We start from the raw sequence: 23,908 nt of genomic DNA, 5'->3' as shown, positions 1-23,908 counted from the left end.
TGCCATTGCTCATCACTGCTGGGATAAGAGGTGCTGACTTAATTTAATGTGTCATGAATATACTAATTAAATACCTGTGTTGGAGCTGGCTGTTTCACTGTATTTGCACTTCGTGTACTGCAGCTTTTAGTCATGGGAGAGGGAAGGAATTCCGCAGGAGTTTTCCTTTAAATTGTGCTGCGGTTAGTCATTTGTTTAAAAAATAACTTTGCACTATGCAACTTCTCTGGTCTGAATTTGTTTATAATGCAGTGTATTGTCCTATATCCAAAAGATATTTTTCAAAGAAGATCAATTTATAGAAAAGAGCCATATGGCTTGTGATGGGCATTGTGTATCACAATGCTGTACACATTTTGTATTTTTCAAAAAAATGTAGGAGAAATGAAATATCTGTTTTCTGCATGTTTTGCTACTTCTCAGATAAAGTGTTTGTGGCTGACATTTGTGCTTAATAAGACCTGGTGCATTTTTTTATTTTTCACTGCAGGATGTCAGTTTGCTGCTACCTGGATTTTAGAATATTCTTCTAGGGTTTTTTTTCAGTTTTTCAGAATTAAACTAAACATTGCAGTGAATTGAAGACCCTCTTCATGTTTTTCTTCGGAGTGAGTATCAGTGGTGAAAGAAAAAACATCTGTTAAGCCTGTTGCTGGACATCAGAAAAATACTTTTCTTCACACATAGGTACTTACGTAATTCCTTCATTAAAAGAGAAGGTTGTTGTGGAGTAACAGGGGAGAAGGATTTCTTTCTCTGTCAAAAATTGGATGTAACACTTTCCGTGAGAGACAGCATTGACACAAAGGCACTTGTAAAGTCTGTTAGGCTGCTTTTGTGGAAGAAAATGTGTATATTCTTTACTTCTGTCATCTGTTCTGAAAACCTTCAAGGTGTCTGTGTTTTTGGTGGGGGGGTATATATGTGTAAATGTTATCCAGATATTTGCTATCTAATTGTGACTTCTTTATATATTCACAAATATGTGAGGTGGAAGAACATTTAAACAGAAGAATAAAGTGTAGTGTTTCGTAAGGGCTGTTAATTCAGTTTTTAAGGTAATTGCCTTTGGTACCAAAAGGGTGGTGGTGGTGGTGAAGAATTAAAGGTTGGAAGGAAATATCTGTTTGAGAAGATAGGAAAAGGAAATTTGAGAATTGATTGGTGCTAGTGTGCTGTAAGTGGGTGGATGGTTTTTTTTTCGTCTTTTTTTTTTTTTTTTTTTTTTTTTTTTGCTACAGGAAGTGATTTGCAGTGTTCACTGAGCCTTTTGTTGAAAAGGGTCCTTCTCATTTGTGTGAGTCATGCTTTTGCTGTGAGCGAGTTGGCAGCTCTAAGCAGGACTGGGATCTCTGTCACAGAAAACTGTTACTTCACCCAACCTTAACGGGGAACCATAAGAATTTTCTTAAAAATATACCTTTTTTTGTTCTTCCTTATACTCTTTTCTTTTTTACCCCAAAATCCTGTTATCCATCCGTGTTGTTATGAATCGCCTGCTATGTTAGTACAGGCATCTCCTGTGTTGGCATCAGATTTGCCAGAACATATGCAGGAAACCAGATAGAAGGGCATGCTTCAACGTACCAAGTATAACCGCTTCAGGAATGATTCAGTGACATCAGTTGATGATCTTATTCACAATTTGTCCATGAACAGCAAGGTCTCAGCAGTTGCCACGACTTCAACAACACCTTCATACCTGGTCTCGCCAGAGGTTCTCCGCAAGGACCAAGAAGATGGACCCACCACCCTGTGCACCCTCATCCATAAAGTGTCCCACTTGAAACTCTCTAACACGGGCAGCCTTTTGGGTATCAAAAACCTCTCCTCTGCAGTAAAGGAGCTTGCTGTGTCCAAGTTGCAGGGAAGCTCAGGTGCTTCTAGCTCAGCAGCAGGGGCTTCAGACAACACATGTAACCTTGTCTCTGCCACTTCGTGTTCTCAGCAGGACGCCAGCAAGATGAGCATGGGGAAAAAAACAGGGTCAGAGGAAACGCACCCGGGAGGTGAAGACTGGAATCAAAGTAGCAGCTTTGTCAGTAAACCCTCTCGAGGATGGCTGCACTCGAGTGAGAAGATCCTGGGACCTGGTGTGACGTACATTGTGAAGGTTGGTCTGATTTCTTCCATTCTCTGTTTTTATCAATGAAAAATTCTCTGCTGGTTTTGATGACAGGCTAGACAGGCTGAAAGGATCTCTATTTGTATATTCCTTTTTTTGTGCATAATGCATGGTATGTAAATGCAGGAAGGCAGGGTTGGGAAGCTGTGTTAATTTGTCAAATTAGAGCAAACCTGCAAATAGGTTCTTTGTCAGATAATGTTCTACAGCTGTGTAAAAATACTGTTCCTAAGCTAAAAGCTGGTTTTCTTACTTTCGGGGTTGGGTTTTTTTTCCTTCTTCTGAAATTCGGTTTTCAGTGTTATCTAGCATACTGTATATATCATGGATACATAGGCTTTCAATATGTCTGGTGCAATATACAGGAGAAAAGAAAGACTCCTTGACGTGTGAAAAACTGTTAATCTTGCATGATACTTCAGTTTGAAAATACCTCTAAGGACATGTGTGTTTTTAAAGTGAAATTATATTTGAAATCTTAGAGCAGTAAGGCACAGAGTGCAATTCTTACCATGTTCCACAAATAGAAATACTGTTGTGGGTAGAGCAGGAAAATGCAGCTTGTTTTACATAATGAGAATTCAGCCACCTTAAATGTTACTGCTCTTTTCAGTTTGTTGATACAGCATGTCAAGAGCAGAGAATCCTAAGATTACAGGGTAATATTTCCATATGCTTTTAAAGTATTTTGAAATGACCTATTAAATTAGAGCCTTTGAGAGAAGGGTATGTGCAGTTTTTTTTGTGGTCAGGTAAGATTCTGGTTACACCTTCCAGCACAGTGTGCAGAAAGTATAAAAATAACATTATTGTCTAGAATTTGTTCTTCAGTCACCATGTTTTATTTGCCAAGTGGCTTTTGTATCTTAAGTGTTAAACTGTTTTGTGGCAGACTATTAATAGAGGTCTATTTTTAATCTCATCTTATTTTGGGTATAAAAGTCACATTGTGACTTTATATCAGGATGCTTTAAAACTGAGTGGCAGCCTTGTTGCTTAACTCTCACCAGTTTTTCTCAAGTCTCAGTATCAAAAGCAGAGTGCATATTTAACAGTTGGAGCACTAGGAAGCAGTTTTTGTTTCTTTCTGTTAGTGGTGACGGTAGATTTTGCAAGTGATGGTAGACTGAGTAAGTTGGCCAATTCAGAGCATTATTGAAATTGTACTGTCTTTTTTACTACTCTGAAATTCACTGGATCTACAACAGAGTCAGTGCTACCTTTCAGAACACAAACTGCTGCTCTGTTACTGTTCGAGAAGTGTCTTGGTAAAAATAACCCACTGATGCTAGATGTAGTGGTGTTGAGACGCTGTTGTTCTTTTGCACGGAAATATTCTGGTTAACGGAAGGTCATTTACCATTTTCCCATTAGCTCAGGGAACTCAACTATTTTATTTTTTATTTTGCTTAGGATGTTGTAAGTAGACAGATAATGACTATGAGAATTCGCTGCTGCTGTTTGTTTTACCTGAAGTGATCATTATGAAGCAGAACAAACACAGTATTCATTTTCTTAATTTTTTCAGAGGTTGACCTTCTGTATCCTAGAGGAAGGTGATATCCTTGAATTGAAAAGAGAATTAAAATTAAATAGAAGTGGACTTACATTTGAAGTTAGTAATTAACCCATATCTAACACTGATAGTAGAACAAATACTTTAATTAGCACAGCTGGTGTCAAATACATGAAAGTGTATTTATATCCATTATGTGTCTCAGAATTTTCAAAATAAATCATTAACACTATACAACTTATATTTTAGTTGTTTGTTAATGTCATTAAAATGTATGGAATCTAGATTATTGTTTCTGTTAAAAAAATAGGGTGATATCTTTAACTTCATGCTCTCTGGCATATAGAGTCACAGAACAGTGCTCTTAACTGTAAAAACAAAGGTTAAAAATAAATATCAAAATTGGTGGTAAATGAATGAAAACAAACTGGTCCTGGTTAGTTCATAATTTGCCTGTTCATAAGTATCTCAGAATTTTCCTCAGCAACTGCAGCATTCATATAGATAAGAATAGAAGTGCAGTTCCCACATCATTAAACATTGTTAGTTCCCAGGGCTTTTATACATTCAGACCATCAAATCAATACATAGATAATGTACACTGAAGGGAAACATTCCTTGGATACCTCATGGCTATATTGACTATCTGGGGGACTTGTACCATGTTTAATTAGTACCATATGCCTTGCAGAAAATTCCACATGCCATTAATTAAATGAGACAAAAATTAGATTTGTTATTAACCAGCAAAGCTTTTATCATTTTGTGTGTAAATGTGCACTGGGTTACTATTTTCTCATTAATCCACATTCAAAACATGAAATTATCTATGGGACAGGGTAAATTGTAACCACTGGCCAGTTTGATAACTCACATTGGAATCTTCTGAAGTAAGAGACACAAAGTTCCTATATGCGATGTATGACAAATCTGTAACTTTACCGCTGTCCCCACGTTTTCACGTTTTACCCATTTTTTAAATGGGCAGTGTAACTCTAATGCTTAAAAATGGGTGTAGGATTATGGTAAACAGGAACTGTGTTCTGATCTTCATGGTCTGCTGTGATGGAATTATTTTCAGCCATAAAAATACTGGCATTTTCTGTATTTTTTTCTCCCTGTGGATTTCACATTGCATTTTTATCTATTATTTTAACAGGAAAATTTTCACAAAAACAAAAAAATATTTTTGTAACAAGTTGGACAATGACCATAGCCGTATTAGGGACATTAAGTGGTGAGGTACTAATATTTTACTGAACACCACTGCTGAACAGTTTAACAAATTATGGATTAATGAAAAAAAATGAAATAGTTTGCTGTGATGGAAGTCATTGAAGAGCTCAGTCTTTTCCCCACAGAGGGACTGATTACTATAGGGAGTGATTATAAGTGTTCATGTTGTCAGAAAAACAAATACATGTAATAAAAAAGTGTAAAACTGTGTAATGGAACAGTAGTTAAATGTTTCAATGAAATCTGTTTCCAATGATAAATGTTTACTGATGAGTTTTAGTTGGGTAATGGCATAGACGTTTTGGGTTTTGTTACATTTAATTAAGAGCACAATCAACAGTCAGGAGGCAAATGTATGTCTGTCTAGGTGACTCGTGGTTGGGTTTTGTAACAAGTGTTGATGCTGTCGTGGTTTAACCCCAGCCAGCAACTAAGCACCACGCAGCCGCTCACTCACTCCCCCCCCATCCAGTGGGATGGGGGAGAAAATCGGGAAAAAGAAGTAAAACTCGTGGGTTGAGATAAGAACGGTTTAATAGAACAGAAAAGAAGAAACTAATAATGATAACACTAATTAAATGACAACAGCAATAATAAAAGGATTGAAATGTACAAATGATGCGCAGGGCAATTGCTCACCGCCCGCTGACCGACACCCAGCCAGTCCCCGAGCGGTGATTCCCTGCCCCCACTTCCCAGTTCCTAAACTAGATGTGACGTCCCATGGTATGGAATACACCGTTGGCCAGTTTGGGTCAGGTGCCCTGGTTGTGTCCTGTGCCAACTTCTTGTGCCCTGGCTGGGCATGAGAAGCTGAAAAATTCTTGACTTTAGACTAAACACTACTGAGCAACAACTGAAAACATCAGTGTTATCAACATTCTTCACATACTGAACTCAAAACATAGCACTGTACCAGCTACTAGGAAGACAGTTAACTCCATCCCAGCTGAAACCAGGACAGATGAGCTTAAAATGCTGTTTCTCAGAAGTTAAAAACTAAAAAAACTGAAAATACTATAGCATAATTTTATATCCCTATGTACAGTATATCTGGAAGAGCTAATGAGCTGTAAAACCACAACAGTGGTATGGAACAGACCTGGGCAAATCTAGTGTTAAGAAACAGGTATAAAGATAGTGTCTGAAAGATAGGAAGGAAAAAGAACTTCATCTAAAAGAAGCTCTGCAAGCCAGGCAAATAATATTTCAATGAGCAGCACATTAGATAATTTGCTATAATATTAATAATTTAAAGAGTATAATCCTAACTACAATTATTTCTTTAATGTTTTAACACTTTTATGTCTTGGGAGGGGATAACAGCGATTTACATCTCATGAGGAAAATAGACATCTTCCGTGAAGCTGTTCAAATGTATCACCAAGTAAAGGCTTCAGTTCTGCAAACATTTCTGCATTACACTGTTTATGGGAACATTCTCATTGAAATAATTGAGGCTACTCCTGTATGCTGGAAGTTAAGTATGTGCTTAAGGATGAACTGAATTGCAGTGTTGCATGCTCTTACTGCATCCTTTTATTCTGTACTATAGTATTCCCTTCAGTGTATATGCAGGGCAGCTGTGATTTTAGCAGATTTCTGCAAGTAGACACAGAATTTACAAAATTACTTTTCTCTTTAGTGGCTAAGCCAGACTGTGAAGCACAGCCTTAAATGGAGCTAACATGGTGGAAACTGCAACATTATGCGGCCTTCCCGTAGAAGACTTCAGGGGTCTTTGGAAAAACCTTTCTCTTTTTTCCTTTCTGTGCTAACTAGAATTGATTTGTTGCTAGTTTCACGTAGGAGCAAGATACCAATGCTTTGTGGCTTTGTGGTGGTACTGTTTGCCTAGCTGTTTGAAAGGTATCCAGCGTAGCCCGTAAGAAAAAAAGAGGGTTTCTTGCTTCCTTCTTACCTCTTTAAACAGACATAAAGTAAAATTTACATTCTACTTGTTAAAAAAAAAATAAAATAATATTAACGTTACAGCAAGACTTGTTAGTTTCTCTTTTTGGTCAATGTTAAATTTCTCTTCATTATAGAAGAATTTGTGCAAGGTTTGTTTGTTTGTTTTCCTTTTTAAATCAGATTTAAATTCTGCTTCTGTCAGTCAAGCTGCAGTAGCATTAATGGTTAATCACTCATAGTTTGACATGGCCTGAGTAAAACCATACTCGGTAGTATTTCGTGCATGTGATTCTAATAATAAGGAACACAGTCTCAAAGTGTCCTGCTGTAATGAGGTTTGCATGTTTAAGAAGTGGGTTGTGTGTTTCAGCCATATGGTGATAATAGGACTGAATATTGATCCGTTAGTTCAGAGTCTGCTATCTTCAACCCAAGTACCCAAACAGTGTTAGAGCTTAAAGACTCATGAAACTGGCTTATCACCGTGGATTTTAAAGCTGCATGCACGCACGTTAGGGGAGAGAGAAGGAAGTGACAAAGACAGCATTGGTTAATCCCTCCTGATATGCCATATTCCTTTGCAATCAGTTAGTATTCTTTGCATTTTCTTTCACTGTTGTTTGGGCTATGAAAAAAAGATATTGATGCCTGTTGCTCTGTCGAAAACCTGTATTTTGAGCTCCATGGATCTGAAACACTGTGGGTCTGTTTTACAGCCCACTGATATGAAAAGAGCATTTCTCACAGAAATTAAATCAAATCCTATAGGAAGAAATCATACAGTAGAGTCTTTAATTATAATATTATTCTAATTACATAACTCAAGTACTATTACTGTACATTTGCACACCTTTCGTAGAAAGCAAAGCATGTAATGATTTCAGTGCTGAAGGATTCAACTCTCAGCATGAATGTCTGTTCTGCAGTACATTTGGAGTGTTTGCAAAATGCCTTGGAAGCTTTGGCATAAATTCCACACCTAGGGTTATTTAATGAGTGACACAATTTGTGCACTATTAATGTTGATTTAAATAGTTAAACTCAGAACTGTTTTCATTTAAAGCCAAAATTATACAATCCTGCTAGTTATTTACAGCTTTAAAATCCACTGATGAATTTAGCTCATTGGTTTAGGAGGTAAAACTGCATTCAGCCAGAATTCCTTCTCTGTTTTTCCTTGGAAATGGATTTATTGGTTTCTTTACTTGTCTTCAAATAATGATTACAGTAAGAATACCATGTGCCCAAAGTAAATATCTGCTGCTACAAACATAAAGAAAACACACACATGGACTGAGATCTTCAGGGAAAACCAATGCCTTTCTTGGCTGCTGGAGACAAGGCACTCCTTTGTCCCAGTAACAGGGCACTCCTTTGTCCACTAGCCACATAACCCATTGAGGAACCTTGTCTCCACTAACACACTAGCTATACTTGTGCTGCAGCCTGGCTTCATTTTATGGTAGAAAGTTGAAGTGAATGCACAAAGTATCAATATTAAATTTTCACATTGTTTGCAATGGGAAAAAATGCAGCTCTGCCCCGGGACCGTGCCAGAGACAACAAGCCTTCCCAGCTACTGACACTCTTTCAGTGTGATTACTCCCCTAAGCAATGAAACCAATTCCATAGTCATAGGGGAAGAGGGGATCAGTATTGCTTCTCTGCAGCTCTACATAGTCATGCAATATTCATATTTCATTTGATTCTATACATTTATGATAAAATGTGATGCAGCTCTACCTTTGGCTGCTCCAGGCAGGTCTGAGGCAGAGACTCTCCATTTAAGTTGTGATGGAAATAATGATGGGACTCAATGCAACCACATTTCCAGTCATCACTTGCTTTCAGAGGGGGATTTGATGCAATTCAGTAAGGGTAAGCTAGAATGTTTGTTTAATAAGTGATAGATATTCCCCTAGATTTTTCAAATAAGTTTTCAAAGGGCCAGGAAAGTTTTCAGTCTCAAAATGTTGACTCAGACAATCCAAGTCACAGCTAAAAGTTTAAAGACTGAAAAAAGCCCTTTGAAATTAGACAGGAATGGCAAGCAAAAAGATAAAAGGTAAAAATAAACAGGGTATAGGGAGATGCAAAGAAAATGATGTGAGGTAAATAGAAAAAGCTGTCTAGGCCTTTTTTCCACAGCGCCATCACATTATATTTGTTGATACTGAAATTTTTGTCTTTTTTTGTTATCTCAGAACAAATCCTGAAGTTTGAGACATAAGTTGACCAAATACCTGAAATAATAAGGACAAGACTGAAAGAGAGATATTTCATCTTAAGATGTTGTCTTATCTTGCTCAGCACCATTTCCATCTTTCTGGATATGTTGTTGTACTAACGTGCCTTTATTCCCATTTTTGGCTCTTACTAGCACAGGAATTATACAAGGGAGTCCATGTCTCATTGGACACCAGCATCCTGACTGTCATTTGACACTGTTTACCTCCGATGAAGTAATTACCAGAAACAGTAATTTTTTTTCTTATAGACAAGCTGCTTTAACTAACCACAGGACATTTTAAAAGTACCCTGAACTTCCCAAGAAATTAGAATGTTTCAGAAATACCACCTTTGCCACCAAATGCAGGGGCCATGTTTTGTCGCCACATGTTGAGTGCAGATGCTACAGTGTCATTCTTTTTTACCTACTTTTTTCTAAATGCTGAGCAGGAATTAAGAGAGAAGGCCAGGCGAATAAACTGTGCAGAGTCTCCTTCTGAAAGGAAAGGATTAAGTGTGAAGCTGCACTGCAAACACCACAATAAACTGTTAAAAACATATCCGCCAAGTGTTTGGAATCTACCCAAAGTCTTTTCTTGGGTCAGAGACAGAAACTATGAAGGCAGTCCCCAGTGTGGTCCTCCTGTTCCTAGATGACTGTTATCCGTAACAACACTCAGGCATGATAAAAACCTTCAGAAATAATGAGCTTTACAAGGGCCTGGTATGAAATCAAGCTGCACTGGCAGATGCATTGAACCTGTTTCTCTTACAGCACTTCAGCAGCATTAAGAAGGCAATGAAGTCTGGCTCACTCTACTCTAGGACTAATAATAATGTTAATAAAACCTAGTTCCTACGGAACACTTGTTGTTAATAGATCCTCATGCTCTACAAAGTGATGTTTGTTTACAACCTTTACTACAAAGTACTATTTAATGCAAAGTATCAATCTTTCGATTTTACTGAAGAGGAAATAAAGATGTAGAGGATTTAAGTAATTTGCTTGAGGGTGTCCAGGAAATGATTTACAGAGGTGAGACTTACATAACACCTAAGTGCAGTGCTCTTCCACCAGACCCAGCTGCTCTGTAAAGTTGCTAGAGTGAAGGTCTGCTGCTGTAAAAGGTCTCTAGCTGGCTAGGCAGAATTAGCAAATCAGAAAATATCTTTTCAGTTTGTAAACTGAGTGCCTTTATGACAGAAATTAGAGTAGAAATTTTGGAGGGACAGAAAGACAGCCTTTCCCAAGTCAGCAGATGCTACCTTTGAATCATGGTCTTCTGTGATGCACTTGTAATAGTTGTCAAAGGTCACCAAGGACACAGTGCGTGCAACAGCAGACAGGGAAAATAGAAGATTTACTGTGAAATGCATACCTAAAAATGTTTTGTAAAAAACAATAAATTGTTTATAAGCTCAAAGTTCATATGATGTATGAATGTTTTGCAGGATCAGAGTTTTGGCGAATACCCTGGATACAGTGAGATACAAGATAGGTTTTGTTCATGTTAGAAGCTTAGTCTGGTATATGTTGTGAGGCTGAAGTGAGCAATATTTATGAATGCGTTTTTTTAGATCAGCGTTATGAATTGCAATTCAGGTTGCTCAATGATAGGCAGAAAGAGTAGTAAGTTATGAGAGACGTCTGAAGAAGTAGAACTGATGCACTGCCTGTAGAGTTAGGTGCAACAGGCTTTTCAAGTTGAAACAAGATTGAGAGTACTTAAAATACTCTTATTTATGTAGTGTAGATTACCTGTATTTGAGACTGTTCTGTAACCATTCGTTACAGTACTAGTTACACTGGATAAATAGCCTGTACATGAAGCAGGCCAACTCTGGAAGAGAAAACTTAAAGTACTGATTGTTGAATATGTATCTTTCTGTCATTTTGAACCTTTTGTAAATCAATCTTATAGTCATAAAATAAGCAGAAAGCACTAACTAAATAGAAACATTATATGAACCCACTCTTGCAATATATTGATTTCTGCCAAGGAGCTGGAAGAACAGGGCTGCTCAGTGTGGGGGCACAAGCTGGGAGCTGTGGGTGCCCATCCTGCTTTTGGGCAGTGATGGTGGGGAGGGGTCCCAAGCCCACCAGAGCTGCTCTGCTGGGATTCTTCATGGCGTTTACGCTGCAAGAAGACGTTTGAGAGATTTTTTCATGCTTGAAATCCATCCTGGGACATCTCTCACCTTATTCCTCTGTTCTGCACATTGGAGGTCATCTTTTGGGCACTCTTACTGTGAACATAAGTGACTATAGCTTAAGCATGAGAAGGTAGAGGTTGATAAAGATTAAGGAAAAGGATGTGTTTTAATTGCTGGATTCTTGTGATGAAGACCAGAGGTACATGTAGCATTCATATAAAAAAGGACTCCTTCTCCCTCCCTGTGTGTTTTGGATTTTCAGTGTTAAGAGTGACGGGTCCTTCCTAAATCACACCTCCAAATGTACAATTTTGAAAGTGTAGCCATACAGCATTTCAGATACTTAGCATAGGTTTATATTCGGCATAGTGGAAAAGCACCTGTTAGATCTTCCATCTTCTGGGTCTGTGCTTTAATAATACTCCTCATCAAGCAGTTCTACTTAATGACTGAGGTAGTATAAGTTCTTTAATAACTAGTTATATTTACAGTGTCCATATTTACAGTTTCAAATGTCTAATTATAATTTTCAGCTATTGAAGCATAATGTTTTGGCTGCAGAAGCTTTTGCATGTTTGTGTTAAAGGAATTCTGATGCAGAACATAAGCTGCTAGAACTAATCTGCATGGTGCTTTAAAGGGGAATATATCTTAGTGGATATTCAAGGTAGCAGGCAAAACAGTCTGGAAAGTGTTCAATGAATTAAAGTATGCAACTGTGAAAATGAAACAATCTGTGATACTGCAGTGCATAAGTGGTTCACACTGATTAATATCACACTGCAATAATTGCATTCACCTGGTATTATATATTTTTAAAATTAAACCTCAAAAGTATAGAACTACAGATTTTTCCAATTGTAGCCTTTTTTAAAGAAAACTTTTGGCACATACAAAAAATTGAGGCATAATGCAGAATGTGTTTACATTTAAAATAATAGTATAAATCATTGACCAATGTGTGCACTTCCGATTCTGGCATTTCTGAGTTTTTGCATGCAAGACCATACATCTGTAAAGTAAGAACGTAAGAAATATTGTACATGCAAAACTACTGATACGGGATTTTTGTGGAATCTTGTGAAAGCCCAGTCCATTTAGCATCTGTACTGTGTGAATATTTTTTGAGCATGATGTTGGCAATCTTATTTCATCCACATGCGAGTGAGAAATAAGAAAAAGGTATTTTCTTTGAAGATGTGTTGTTTCCAGCCCCATTTGAGATGGAGATTAGAAAATTGTCAGAAGCAAAATTTGCTTCCCAGTGGTATCTTTCCCCTTACTAGCAAGAAATGAGACCTTAGAGTTGACTTAAGAAATTGCTTTTCGAGATAAGATAAAATATATTCTTCTTCCCCTAGCTGAATCCTTTGCCTTTTTTTTTTTTTAAGGAGTTCTGAATCCCTACCATATGATTTGATTGTGAGATGCGGCTGGAATGCTTTCACAGGGGAGAAATGTAAAACCACTATTAATATCTAGTGAGAATTGTAGATGTATCCCAAATAGAATGGATTCTTCTTTTCTTATGGAGGTTTATGGTATAGACTTTTAAATTGTTTTCTTACTGGTAAGATGCCCCATATTCTTATGTTGTGTGGAGATTTCTACAGCTATTCCTGTCTGCAACTCTGATACCGGAAAAATAGAAAAAATCCAGTTTATTCCAGTAAAATCAAGTGAAAATGCATTCTATCAACAGAGGGAAACTATACTCTGAAATATGGTGAAAATATTGCATGTTGTCACACAGCTTTTCTACAGATACCTTCTCTCCCCAGCAACTGATAGTATTTAGTCACGTGAGGTCTTCATCATACTTCACAGATGTGTTAACAGACATGGAAAGTATTGCTCTACCTTCTGTCCTGATATGGGTGGCACATAAGTATATTTTCTTTTGCAAATGCTGTGCTCTCTCTGTGCCTCATCATCAGCAAGATTTGGAGGTTCATATTTTCTCCAAGGTCTCTTTGGTTATATGAATCCCTAGCTACTGAAGAAGAACTTTACAGGTTTTCTGATCTCTGTGGGAGAAAAAGGAGTAACTTATTTTCATCTTTTTCAGCGTATTGGCAAATCTTGCTATCTTTTTATGTATAATCATATTTGCCAGTTTGTTGATAGAAATATACAGCTGCCTGCTGGAACTTTAAAATAGTTATAAATATTTATATACTGTGTTTCAAAAATAATAAAAAATTATCTTTTTTTAGACTTAAGGATTCTTGGTAAGCATTCTTAATAACAGTGGCACTGTATATTTGTGCATGCTTGAAGTAAATATATAGGATTTCAAGGTCAATGTATATATAAAAATACATACATGCATATACATAATATATCTAAAATAAAAGTAGGTATATATAAATAAAAATTATTTTTTGTCATGTTAAGGTGGATTGATTCTTTTTTATCGTTTAAGCAGCTCAGTGCAAGGAAGGCATGTGAAATAGAACAATATAGTTGCCTGCCTTTGTTTAGATGCTGATTTTTCTACTGATAGGGGGTTAGACTTAGGATGAATTTATTTAGATGAAAAAGTTTCACAGCCTTTCAGTATTAATTAGTCAATGCTAGGCACTTTGTTTTATAGCTGATCCCAGAATCCCTTTGGAAGTTAGTCTTGTTTTACTTATGACTGAAAACCTTTATGAAAATCTTCAGGAAATTCACTGTAAAAGGATTTACATGATGAAAGCTAGACGTCTAGCAAATATGCAGTGACTCACAGTCATGCAGTGAAAATTTTAAAACGTGACCTTTCTTTTTATTATTTTGTACTCTGGATGCTGAATAAACACTGTTTCTGTTTGGTGCAGTGAATCAAAATATATCGAGGCACAGATACACAGAGAAAGTCTTACTTACCTGCAGTCTCTTATGAAAATGTTTTGTAACTCTACTATGCTAATTAGATCAAGAGCTTATGCAGGTTACCTCTTTTACCAAAATAGTTTAATAGTGTAATTTTAGCAGCATTCCTGTTACTGAAAATCCAAGCATTCAGTTAAAAAAAAAATAGAGAAGCAATACATTGTAAACATCATAAGTTGCCAAAATAGCATTGAATTATACTAAAAATAATGTGTCAATTAGTGAATCAAAGTATATAAATCACAGAAGTAATTTCTGGGAGGTACTGATCTCATGCACAAAATACATATGTGTGCCTCCTAAATCCCTATATTATTACAGTTGTGCACACCTGAGCCTTGTGTTCAAATACAATAAAGCAGTTAGTTGCAAGAGTAAGCTAACGTTCACCAGTTGAGAATTGTTAAAGTCCGCATACATAGGAACATTTGAAATATTTTTATACTACAGAAGCCAGTTATTGTACAAGAGGACATAGGAAAGAGCTAGGTGTTGGCCAAAATTGGAGGTATTCTTGGGAGAACTGTGTTCTCCTCTCACCTGTTATTGAAGAAGCAAACCACCTATTTCCAAGAGAAGTACAACTGACAAGTCATATCCATCATCATTTGTACTAGTTCAGAAGCTTTGTTGGTTTACTTGTCTCAGAGAACAATTTGTGATGATAAATTTACAGCTGAAGGGCCAAGGCTTATTTATAGTTGAACCCCGAAGAAGACTTGGATTTAGATTTTCCGTTCCATTTCTATTCAATCAATCCTTACTTAGAGTTTTCTGTCTGGATTAGAACATGCATTCTTTAATGAGAAAAAAACCTTTGGGGGAAATATTGATTCACTGTAAAGCTCTATACATGATTACTTACTGGTGTAAAAATTACCAACTGCAGAAGTATGAAAGCACAGAAGAGTGCCTGTCTGTTTTTCACGGCAGCATATGTTTATGACACATTTTTGGTGTTACATTCTGACAATGTCTAAATATAGGGCTGTTTCCTCATTCAGAACAAGGCTGCCAGTGTTTCTTTCATGCAGGATTGCTGCTCCCTCGAGCAGGTGTGCTGTTGTGCAGATGCCGGGGAAGCATGGGACAGAGGTACAGAGCGGCTCCCTCAGCATATGTGGGTAGACCACAGTCATCAGGTACCCTTGGAGATCTGCCTCTTCCAGTAGTCCTGAAGATGTGTCTTGCCCCAAGGGGAGGGAAGGGCAGGAGACTATGGCATGGCTGGGAGTATAACACTCATGTTAGGTGAGATCTCAATATCGTGTTACTTGATAGTGAAGCAGAGCAGTTGAAAGCAAATATTTATATCCCAAACTACCAGACAAACTGAAATCTCTAGCAGCTGACTTAAAGCTCTATGACTACTGCTCATACAAATTTATTTCTCTCTGAATATCCAGTCTTGCTTCTGCCCACAGCTTTTTCTAATATTGTAACTCACCCTACATTAGAAATGTCACAGAACTAATCTTCCATTCCATCCTTCTGCTTAAAATATCCAGGTACACGGACATAAATCTGCACGGTTGTGTGCATGCAGGACCTTCTTCCCACTGCGCTATCTGATCAGTTGATGGTAGCCAGCATTTGCCAAAGGCTGCCTTTTCTGCCCCTTGATGAGTGCTTTGCGTTATCAGCAACACCTGCAGTGAAAGGGTGTCCTGCAGACTTCCGTGGTGTCAGAGTTTGGGTGGGATGTTTGCCACAGCAATGGCAGGACAACATACAGCGGTTCTCCTCTTGCTAGGAAAAGGTTGCCTGAGGTTGGCAAACACTCTCTTGGCACTGGGCAGGTGTTAAGGTTACAAAAACCCAACCAAACAAAAAAAAGTTTATTGCACATTAGAGTGCAGATCTTCAGAAAATGCTGACTTTTTGGTGAGACAAAAAATTACCTCCCTATAGTGCTACTTTTTGTTCTAGTTTGGCTTCAGAAGTCATTCCTGCTCTCCGGTGACCTAGCTGACTGTTGAGTCCAGAAAGTTTTACTGAGCTGCGACCAAGATCTATGTACCAGTCAGGTAGCTGAGCCACATTCTTAGGTCAGTGACTAGCATCATATGTATAAAGTCCCTTTACATATACTCTTTTTCAGTATTTAAATACTTATTCATATTCAAAAGATTTCAAGTGTAAACTCAGCCTTAGGAGCTTCCCACAGTCTTAGGTCCTCATAACTGCTCATGACATCAGCTCATATCCTACCTCATCTGCTTTACTGATGGAATATGCATGACAGCTTCAGTCTTTGCTATGTAGAGATGTCTTCAGAGTACCCCTTCTTCTAAAGTGATCTTTTTATTCAATGTGAATTCAAAACATAGGCTGCCTCCATATTTAGCCTGACTAAATGAACTGTTTACCTGCTTTGTAAAGGTTTGAAAGTCTTTCTGGGAATGGGTGAGAGGATTTATGCTTTTCAAGCTGCTGTATATGCACAGCATATTTTATATCAGTACTACTGGAAACAAAATTTTATACGAACTTACATGAGTACTGTAAATACTGGTCAGTGTGAACTGTTATTAAAGACTAAGCATTATTTAGCAAATGATTGCAGTTAAAGGTAACTGTGCTTAAGATGATAGCCCCTGAAGAAGCTTGCTGAGTTTGTGGGTAACATGCATGCATCCCCATCGTTATTTAGCACACTCTCCTTTCCTTTCCTTCTTTCCTTTTTGTTTTGCTCTGCTAATGGGAAAATCTAGGTGAAAAAGAACTCAGGAAGGTCTGTTTTCTATGTCTGGGCCATTTGTTGTCATCAGGATGAGGAGCCACTCTTTCTTATTAGGAGGACTCCCACAACTACCTGGATGCAGAGCTGTGCCTCCAGACCCTCTCTGCCTTTCACACAAATCTGATGAGCTGGCTTGGTACAGGGGTGTACACACTACGTCAGATTCCTTCTTGTGGAGGCTTTATGTCCTCCTTGTATAGGCTGCATGAGTAAGGATAAATTTGTCTGCAAAAATGCCAAGCAGTTACGTTTCCTCCTGAAGATGTGGAAGGAAAGGTCCTCCTGCCACATGCCAATATCTTTACAGCCTTCTGTGGAAGTGCTTTACCATAGGGTAAGGGAGTTTGCTATGGGTAACTGAAAGTATAATTACATATTTCAGATCCTAGGTATAACTCTGTACCTAGTTTATCTTAAAAAATAGCAAGGACTGTATTGCTACTGTATTTCTTCAGACAGCTTTTTGTCAATGACTTCTTTCTGCCTCTGTTAGTGGATGGATAATATGACTGGTAGACTGGCAACTGCCAATCAGAGGGTTATTTTGTGGATTGGCAAGGATTTTGTATTGCCAGATGTGCCTGAAGTATTTCAGAAAAATGTATTTTTTTCTCTTAACATAAGAGTTTAGTGTTTTTGTGAATTTGTAATGCTTCTAAGATTCCACTGTCTTCACAAAATTAATAAATATACTGCTACAGGATACTATGTAGTTTAATCAAATATGTATAACTATGCTATGACCTCCTTATGAAGTAAAGAAGCAAATGTATGTTGTGATAAGCTATCTTATCTTTTTGTGATCTTTTCTTGCTGATTATCTGAGTTAAGTAATTTGTGGTGCATGTCTCAGTCAAATTAGTAAGGTATTCAAGGTAATAAATAAATGTTCAGTTAAAGCAGAATTTTAAAAATTAGGAAATATAGTGGCACTTATTATTTTTCTTTTACTTAGTTTATTTTATTAAAGGGAATACCTTCTGATTACAGTTCCTTGTTAATTATCAATTCTACAGTCTCTGCCTATGACTTGGGTTGCTTTTGTGCTTTTTTCTTCTCCTTTTCGTACATCAGTATGGATATTAAAAATCCTGACTGCGTCCACAGTTACTTGTGGACAAACTTACTATCTTGAAGTCAAGTCCTGGGCTGTTACTATTTTTGTATTATGTCCTGCTTGGTAGGGTGTATCTGGGCTTCAATCTTAATATGATTTATGGTAGATGGCAAACTTGAAAATAAGTTGTAAGTATTGTGGAACATTATAGAACTCTCAGTGCTCATTTCAGAAGCCCCTTTGGCTGTTAATGATGATATCTGAAGTTAGAAGGAACTGTCATTTTGATGCATAAATAAATGCATGTTACAATAGAAGCAATATAATCTGAATTTGAAATAAAAGCTCTTATTCTTAAATAAGGGAGTCCTCAACTGGAATTAAGTAGCATTAGTCAGTTCATACTAACTAGTCATTTACTTTAAGGGTGTACTCTAATTCTGGACTAGCTCTTTGGCTAACAAGAATAAAATGGAAAACAACAACAACCCCACAAAAGCGAACAAAGTAATACCCCCCCCCCCAAAAAAAAAAAAAAAAAAGGAATAATGAAATATAGGCATATGACTTGAGATACACATGAGGAACAGATGCAGCAAGTAAAAAGATGCTCACTTTTTCACTTGCCAAGTAAATGCACAGCCTAAGCCTGTGGGTGAGAAACTTGCAGTGTATTGACCAGTTTATTACAGGGTATCTTATAATATGCTTCAGAGATTTCTATTTTCAAAAAGTAGATCTACATACACCACCCAAAACCCCGTGAATCTGAATCTATTTTTTGAGCCTCCTAGGCTATTATCAGCAGCTATGTAACGTTAGTGCAGATTTCAGATACATCGATATTTGAAGGCACTAGCTAATTTTTGGCTAACAACGCAAGTGCTTGTCTGTTTGCTGATGTAACCATGTTATCTCTTACATAACTTGCACGAGGCTATGTGTCTTGCAGGTACAATCTGCAATGTTGTGAACTACTCAGATTTGATGATGATCATCCAGTTACACAGATTAAAACCAGTCTAGCTTAATGTGCTAAGAATACCCATGCAGTTTTGGTGAGCTAATGATACTCCAGTAGTTCAGACTCAGAGATCAGGAGTCCTTATTTTGTTTGAGAGTACGTGATGGGCAGATATTCTTGCTACCCGTGTTCAGGGCAGGCACTTATCTGCTATTAGACATGCATATGCCACTCAAGCGTTCAAGCATTCAAGCATTTGTCACTCCAAGGTTGGACTGCTGCAGTGCTGTATGGGGCTACATCTTGCTACATTTTTATAAAAACATTTGCTGCTGTTGTTACTACTAGCTTCTGAGTCAAACAATGGAAGATTTCTTCCAGTAACTTGGTGTTTTGAAGAGCTTGTTAGGAAACACTGAACAAGGTTGTTCATTTTCATGGAGCAAAAAGGCACATCTGACAGTGACTACCCTCATTTGCCTTTTCTCTTCTCTCCAAGCACATGAATGCACTCAGCGCTCATGTGTTGAGCTGTCTGTTTCTGACAAATGTTGGGAGAAGTCAATACCCTTTCTTGCACAGGGTACAGTAAAAATTTTTAGTTGTTAAACAAGAATTTTCTGACTGAGTCACAGAGAAGACAGAGGTACTTTAGAGAATATGGAAAAATCTTCACCTATGGGATGAACCAGAAACTTGGGATATATATGGCCACCTCTTACATACTAATAAGGATGTTGGAACCTCATGCAATGAGAGAGATATGGTCCCAGGAGTATGTGGCACTCTGCTTTTGGATTTATACGAGCTTCCTGCAAGGTGCTGTTTAGCATGCAAAGTGCTAGTTATGAATCTAAAACTTCTGAATGGGAAGATATTCATTCATATGAAAGACTTTTTCCTTCAGGCATAGTACCATTCAATGAAGGTATACAAGCTGGAAACTCATTCAAATATCAGAAAGTAGGCAGAAGGCAGAACGTTACCTGAGAGAGCTTGGAACTGGTAGTCCCAAATCTTCCTACTTCAAGGTGGGCTGCACCTCGGTATATTTGTTTCCTGAGCAATGAGAGGGAGGATGGTAGTGGGAGCTCATAAGTATCACAGTGCACAGTAGATGATTGCTTAGAGTATACATTAAGTGCTGGGTGAAGAGGAGCTTTTTTAGAAGTAGATTGTTTTATAACTATATTTTAAATGTGTCATAGAATGCCTAAAGCAAAAGATAGCATTTCTTTTTAATCAGGATATTTATTTGTTGAAATAAATGAATAATTTATTTACTTGCTATCTTGGTTGTATGTCTCCTTTCTGTGGATCCTTGTCAGGATGTACTTCAAATGGATATTTTTAGAGAGCAATGTTGGTCTTGGGGAATAATTGAAGCATAGAAGTAGGTGAGTTATATGTCCCTGTAGTTGGCCTTTGGACCTTTTGAATGTCAGTTTTTATAGTAATTTCGTTACTTGCAAACATGCCGTGGTGATTAAGTGTTCACATCTTTTATCCCAGAAAATCAGTTGCCATCTTTGCCTTGATCAGTCAGGAATACTGCAAACCTTACTATGTTGTGTTCAACTGTCTCTGTGCTATACATAAAACAAGTACAGGGTAATTTTTCCATCTGACCTTCCTTCAGTCTGGTTTTGTCTCTACTTTTGTTGATGCAGATCAGGTAGTATGACTCAAAGGAGTCTAAATGCACGCCTTCTAAGTATGTTTATGGGTATTTGTCTGATTATTTGTGTGTTTATTTTGACAGTGACTTGTGTGCACATGTGTTTGTGTATTTATTTGCACGCCTGCATGTACTTGTCAAACTACCTTCCAGAGTTTGCTTCTAAAATGTTGGATCTGATTCTCAAACTTGTACAAGTACTTCGCTTTAAAAGACTTGTGGCAAGTGTAGATAGGAGAAAGAACAAGTTCAATCCAAGAGTGTTTTAGTATTGAGTGGTCTAAATGAACAGGTTGATGAAATAATGAAAACCAAGTATTCCAGTAATAAAAAATCACAGGGGTACCTTTGAACAGTTATACTATTTACAGCTTATTTAATTATAAAAATATCTCATATGAAATAAATATTTGGGAAAATTTATCTGTAAAAGCATCCTACAACTAAAACAAAATGACACAAAAAGAGTACAGCAAAACATCCTTCATTGCTGTATATTGGCATAAATTAACTGACTTTAGCTGATTATCTCAATTGATGTTTAACGAACTTCATCCCCAAGCAAATCAAATCACCCTCTGAGATACTTAAAAATAGAGTTAATGGCTCAACTTCCTGCATCAGAGCATGAAAATCTTGTTCTAGATGCTTTAAGTACTCAGGGAGAAGTATATGTAAAATAGGAATCTACTTCTAATAAGGTATGAGGGTTACCTAATTTTGCAGTGGTAGTGGAGTGATGATAATCTAAACAGCTTGAGAGTATGACCCTTAGTTTGAAAGCTTCATATGCCAGGATCTCTACAGAGAATACATTTTCCGTGAGGATTTTACAAGCTTTTCAGATATATAAGATTGCAGGAGATTTCTAAAAAATTCTAGGAAATCAACCCTTCCCAGGAACTGTGGGCTATTATAATCCAAGTTTCAGCAATTTAATGAATAGGAGTCACCTGATATTCCAGTTTATTTTGTTCAGTGTTGTAATGACTTCAAAGCATTTGATAGCAATAAATTAAAAAATCACGGACATGTGAAAACAAACTAGATACTCCCTCAGCTTGTAAACAGTTTGTCACATGCATGTTTCTATAGAAAAAGCATTGCTGAAACTCTAGATAGTACAGTTACTGGTGTAATAATTCTCTAATTAAAAGACCATTTTTTCAGTATAAATAAAATTCCCAAACAGACACAAAATGGTGGCCTCACTTGATTTTTTACACCAGTTTCATACCCAAATAGATTGCATTATGTATCTGTATCTGAGAATAGATATAAAAACTGATATAAGACTGATATAAAAGCTGATATAAACCCACAATGCTAGAATAGCATTATCGGGCTCATTATGTAAAGACTCATCCCTGTTTCCCCTGACTTTCAAAAGTCAGGTATGTGGTTGAATACTAAACCTACATGCAAGATACTGCCATGGCATATGCCACTCATGAGTCAGTTTGTACAAAGCCACTATCCAATTATCTGACAAGAGCTGTAGCTGCATGTAGGCTTTAGCACCTGTAAATTATGCCCACTTTTGGAAGCAAGTCTAGAAGATTCACCTGAGTTTTTCTCAATCCTGTGATAGATACTGTTATATTTTAACATATTTTCTAATGGTACTCCCTCTTTTTGATAGAGATGCAGGGCAGAAATCTGGGTCAATAAGTCTGGTCTTTTCCTAGTTACTAGCTAACCTTCATGTCATTCCTCTGTTGAAGCCATCTCCCAGCATGGGTTATTAGTATATTTTGTTAGCATTTTCCTATATCTTTATAGTAGTGTCACTAATGAAAATACTAAATCCCATCTATCCCTGAGCTGGTTATTAAGGAATCCTCTTTGGATTGCTGGTGCTCTTTTCATCTTGCCCTGCTATAATTTACCTTTTTTGTTCTAATGAGGCTTAGTTCTCTTCCTCTTAAATAAGATTTTCATGCTGATCAGTGCTAGATGAATTTCCTTTACCACACTTCCTTTTCCATTAATACTATTTTTTACTTTGGTTAGCTTTATATCTAAAATGGAACAATTAAGATAGAGGAAAATTAAAAAGCACATCAACACATTATGAACTAGGTGTATTACAGTGATTAGATTAAACGTAAAAAGATAAGTTGAACCAAACTTGAGACTTAAATGAAATAAAATGTTTATGGAATAAATCTGTGACATACAAGAACATAATCATAAAAACCTACCTGATACATATGATAAAACAAATGTAAAAATAAGAATTGTACAATGCCTTTTAATGATTAGCTGCATTTTCTCCCAGAACTCAAGAATAATTATAATATCTTTTCCAACTGTTTCTTTTTCCTTACAGTACTTGGGGTGCATAGAAGTCTTACGCTCAATGAGATCTCTTGACTTCAGTACTAGAACACAGATTGCAAGGTAAGACTTTGTGAAAGTATGTTTTTTAAAGTAACTTCTGAATTGTGTCCCCACAGTGGAAAGGCCAAGAAGATGGCAAAACATGTAGTAAATAATTTTTTGATATCATATGTCCACCTTTTAATTTTGCTTTTAAGGTAAATCTTTCAGCTAGTATTAATATAGCTCCAACAGGGCTTAAGGAATATTTTCCTCATGGTCTTTTGATGTGCCAGGAATTGCTTTAGAAAATTTTTGCCTGTTTGTTATGCCAAATAAGGCACGTATCTTGGTACCAATCTCATGACATTTAAGCCACTGAGAATTACAATATGCTTAAAATCTACAATGCATTTGTCAAAATTAGTCTAGGGAGCTGGTTTGGAGCAGCATTTTTATAGGTTTTTGTAGTAATTTCTTATGAAAAGGTGTCAGATTACAAATTGGCTGTACAAAGGATATAAATGAAAATATATCACCACAATGGTACCAGAGACAAATGAAAGAATGTTGTCTTTTCCAGACTGTATGTAAGAAGCTTGTATTAGGTTCTTTTTACAATTATTTTAAAACTGTCACAGTATTTTTGCAAGAGCTACATAAGTACAGCACTGTCCTAAGAAGTGTCCATGAATAATTTTTTTTCTAGAAGAGTATTTTCTGAGAACTATAGGAAATAGTGTTTTGCAAGCATTTTCACTTCAAAAGCTGAGCTCATTGATTTCAGAGGACTGTAGCACTGACATCTTCTAGCAACTGGAGACCATGTTTTCAAATTTGGGCATTGAAATAATGAAGTAATCCTTTCCAAAGGAACACACATAAAGTGGTATGACTGGATACAGTGCTTGCATTTCACCTCTTTGAGGTGTCTTACAGTTGCTGATGGTCTATCATAAACCATTTGTCATACCATAGAGAGCTAAGTATTTCTTTTATTAAATGGGAAAAATTACTTATTTTTACACTGGGCTGCCAATCGTGTGGTCTATATGCATTGACTTTGAGTTACACTTGCATATAGCAGCTT

General features: G+C 37.0%; 1 protein-coding gene across 1 annotated transcript in view; it reads left to right on the top strand.

Moving 5' to 3' along the window:
* Nucleotides 1-987: 987 nt before the first annotated feature.
* Nucleotides 988-23,908, top strand: part of SHC3 (SHC adaptor protein 3) — a 64,464-nt gene continuing 41,543 nt past the window's right edge. Inside the window, exons 1-2 of the mRNA XM_075019661.1 lie at nucleotides 988-2,113; nucleotides 22,829-22,899. Of these exons, the coding sequence (XP_074875762.1) occupies nucleotides 1,574-2,113; nucleotides 22,829-22,899 (611 nt within the window). The 5' untranslated portion in view covers nucleotides 988-1,573. The remainder of the gene's footprint in view (nucleotides 2,114-22,828; nucleotides 22,900-23,908) is intronic.

This window comes from Buteo buteo, chromosome Z, assembly GCF_964188355.1.
Source record: "Buteo buteo chromosome Z, bButBut1.hap1.1, whole genome shotgun sequence".
Classification (NCBI taxonomy): Eukaryota; Metazoa; Chordata; class Aves; order Accipitriformes; family Accipitridae; genus Buteo; species Buteo buteo.
Note: the sequence above shows the minus strand (reverse complement) of the source record. Positions and strands in the feature narration are given on the sequence as shown.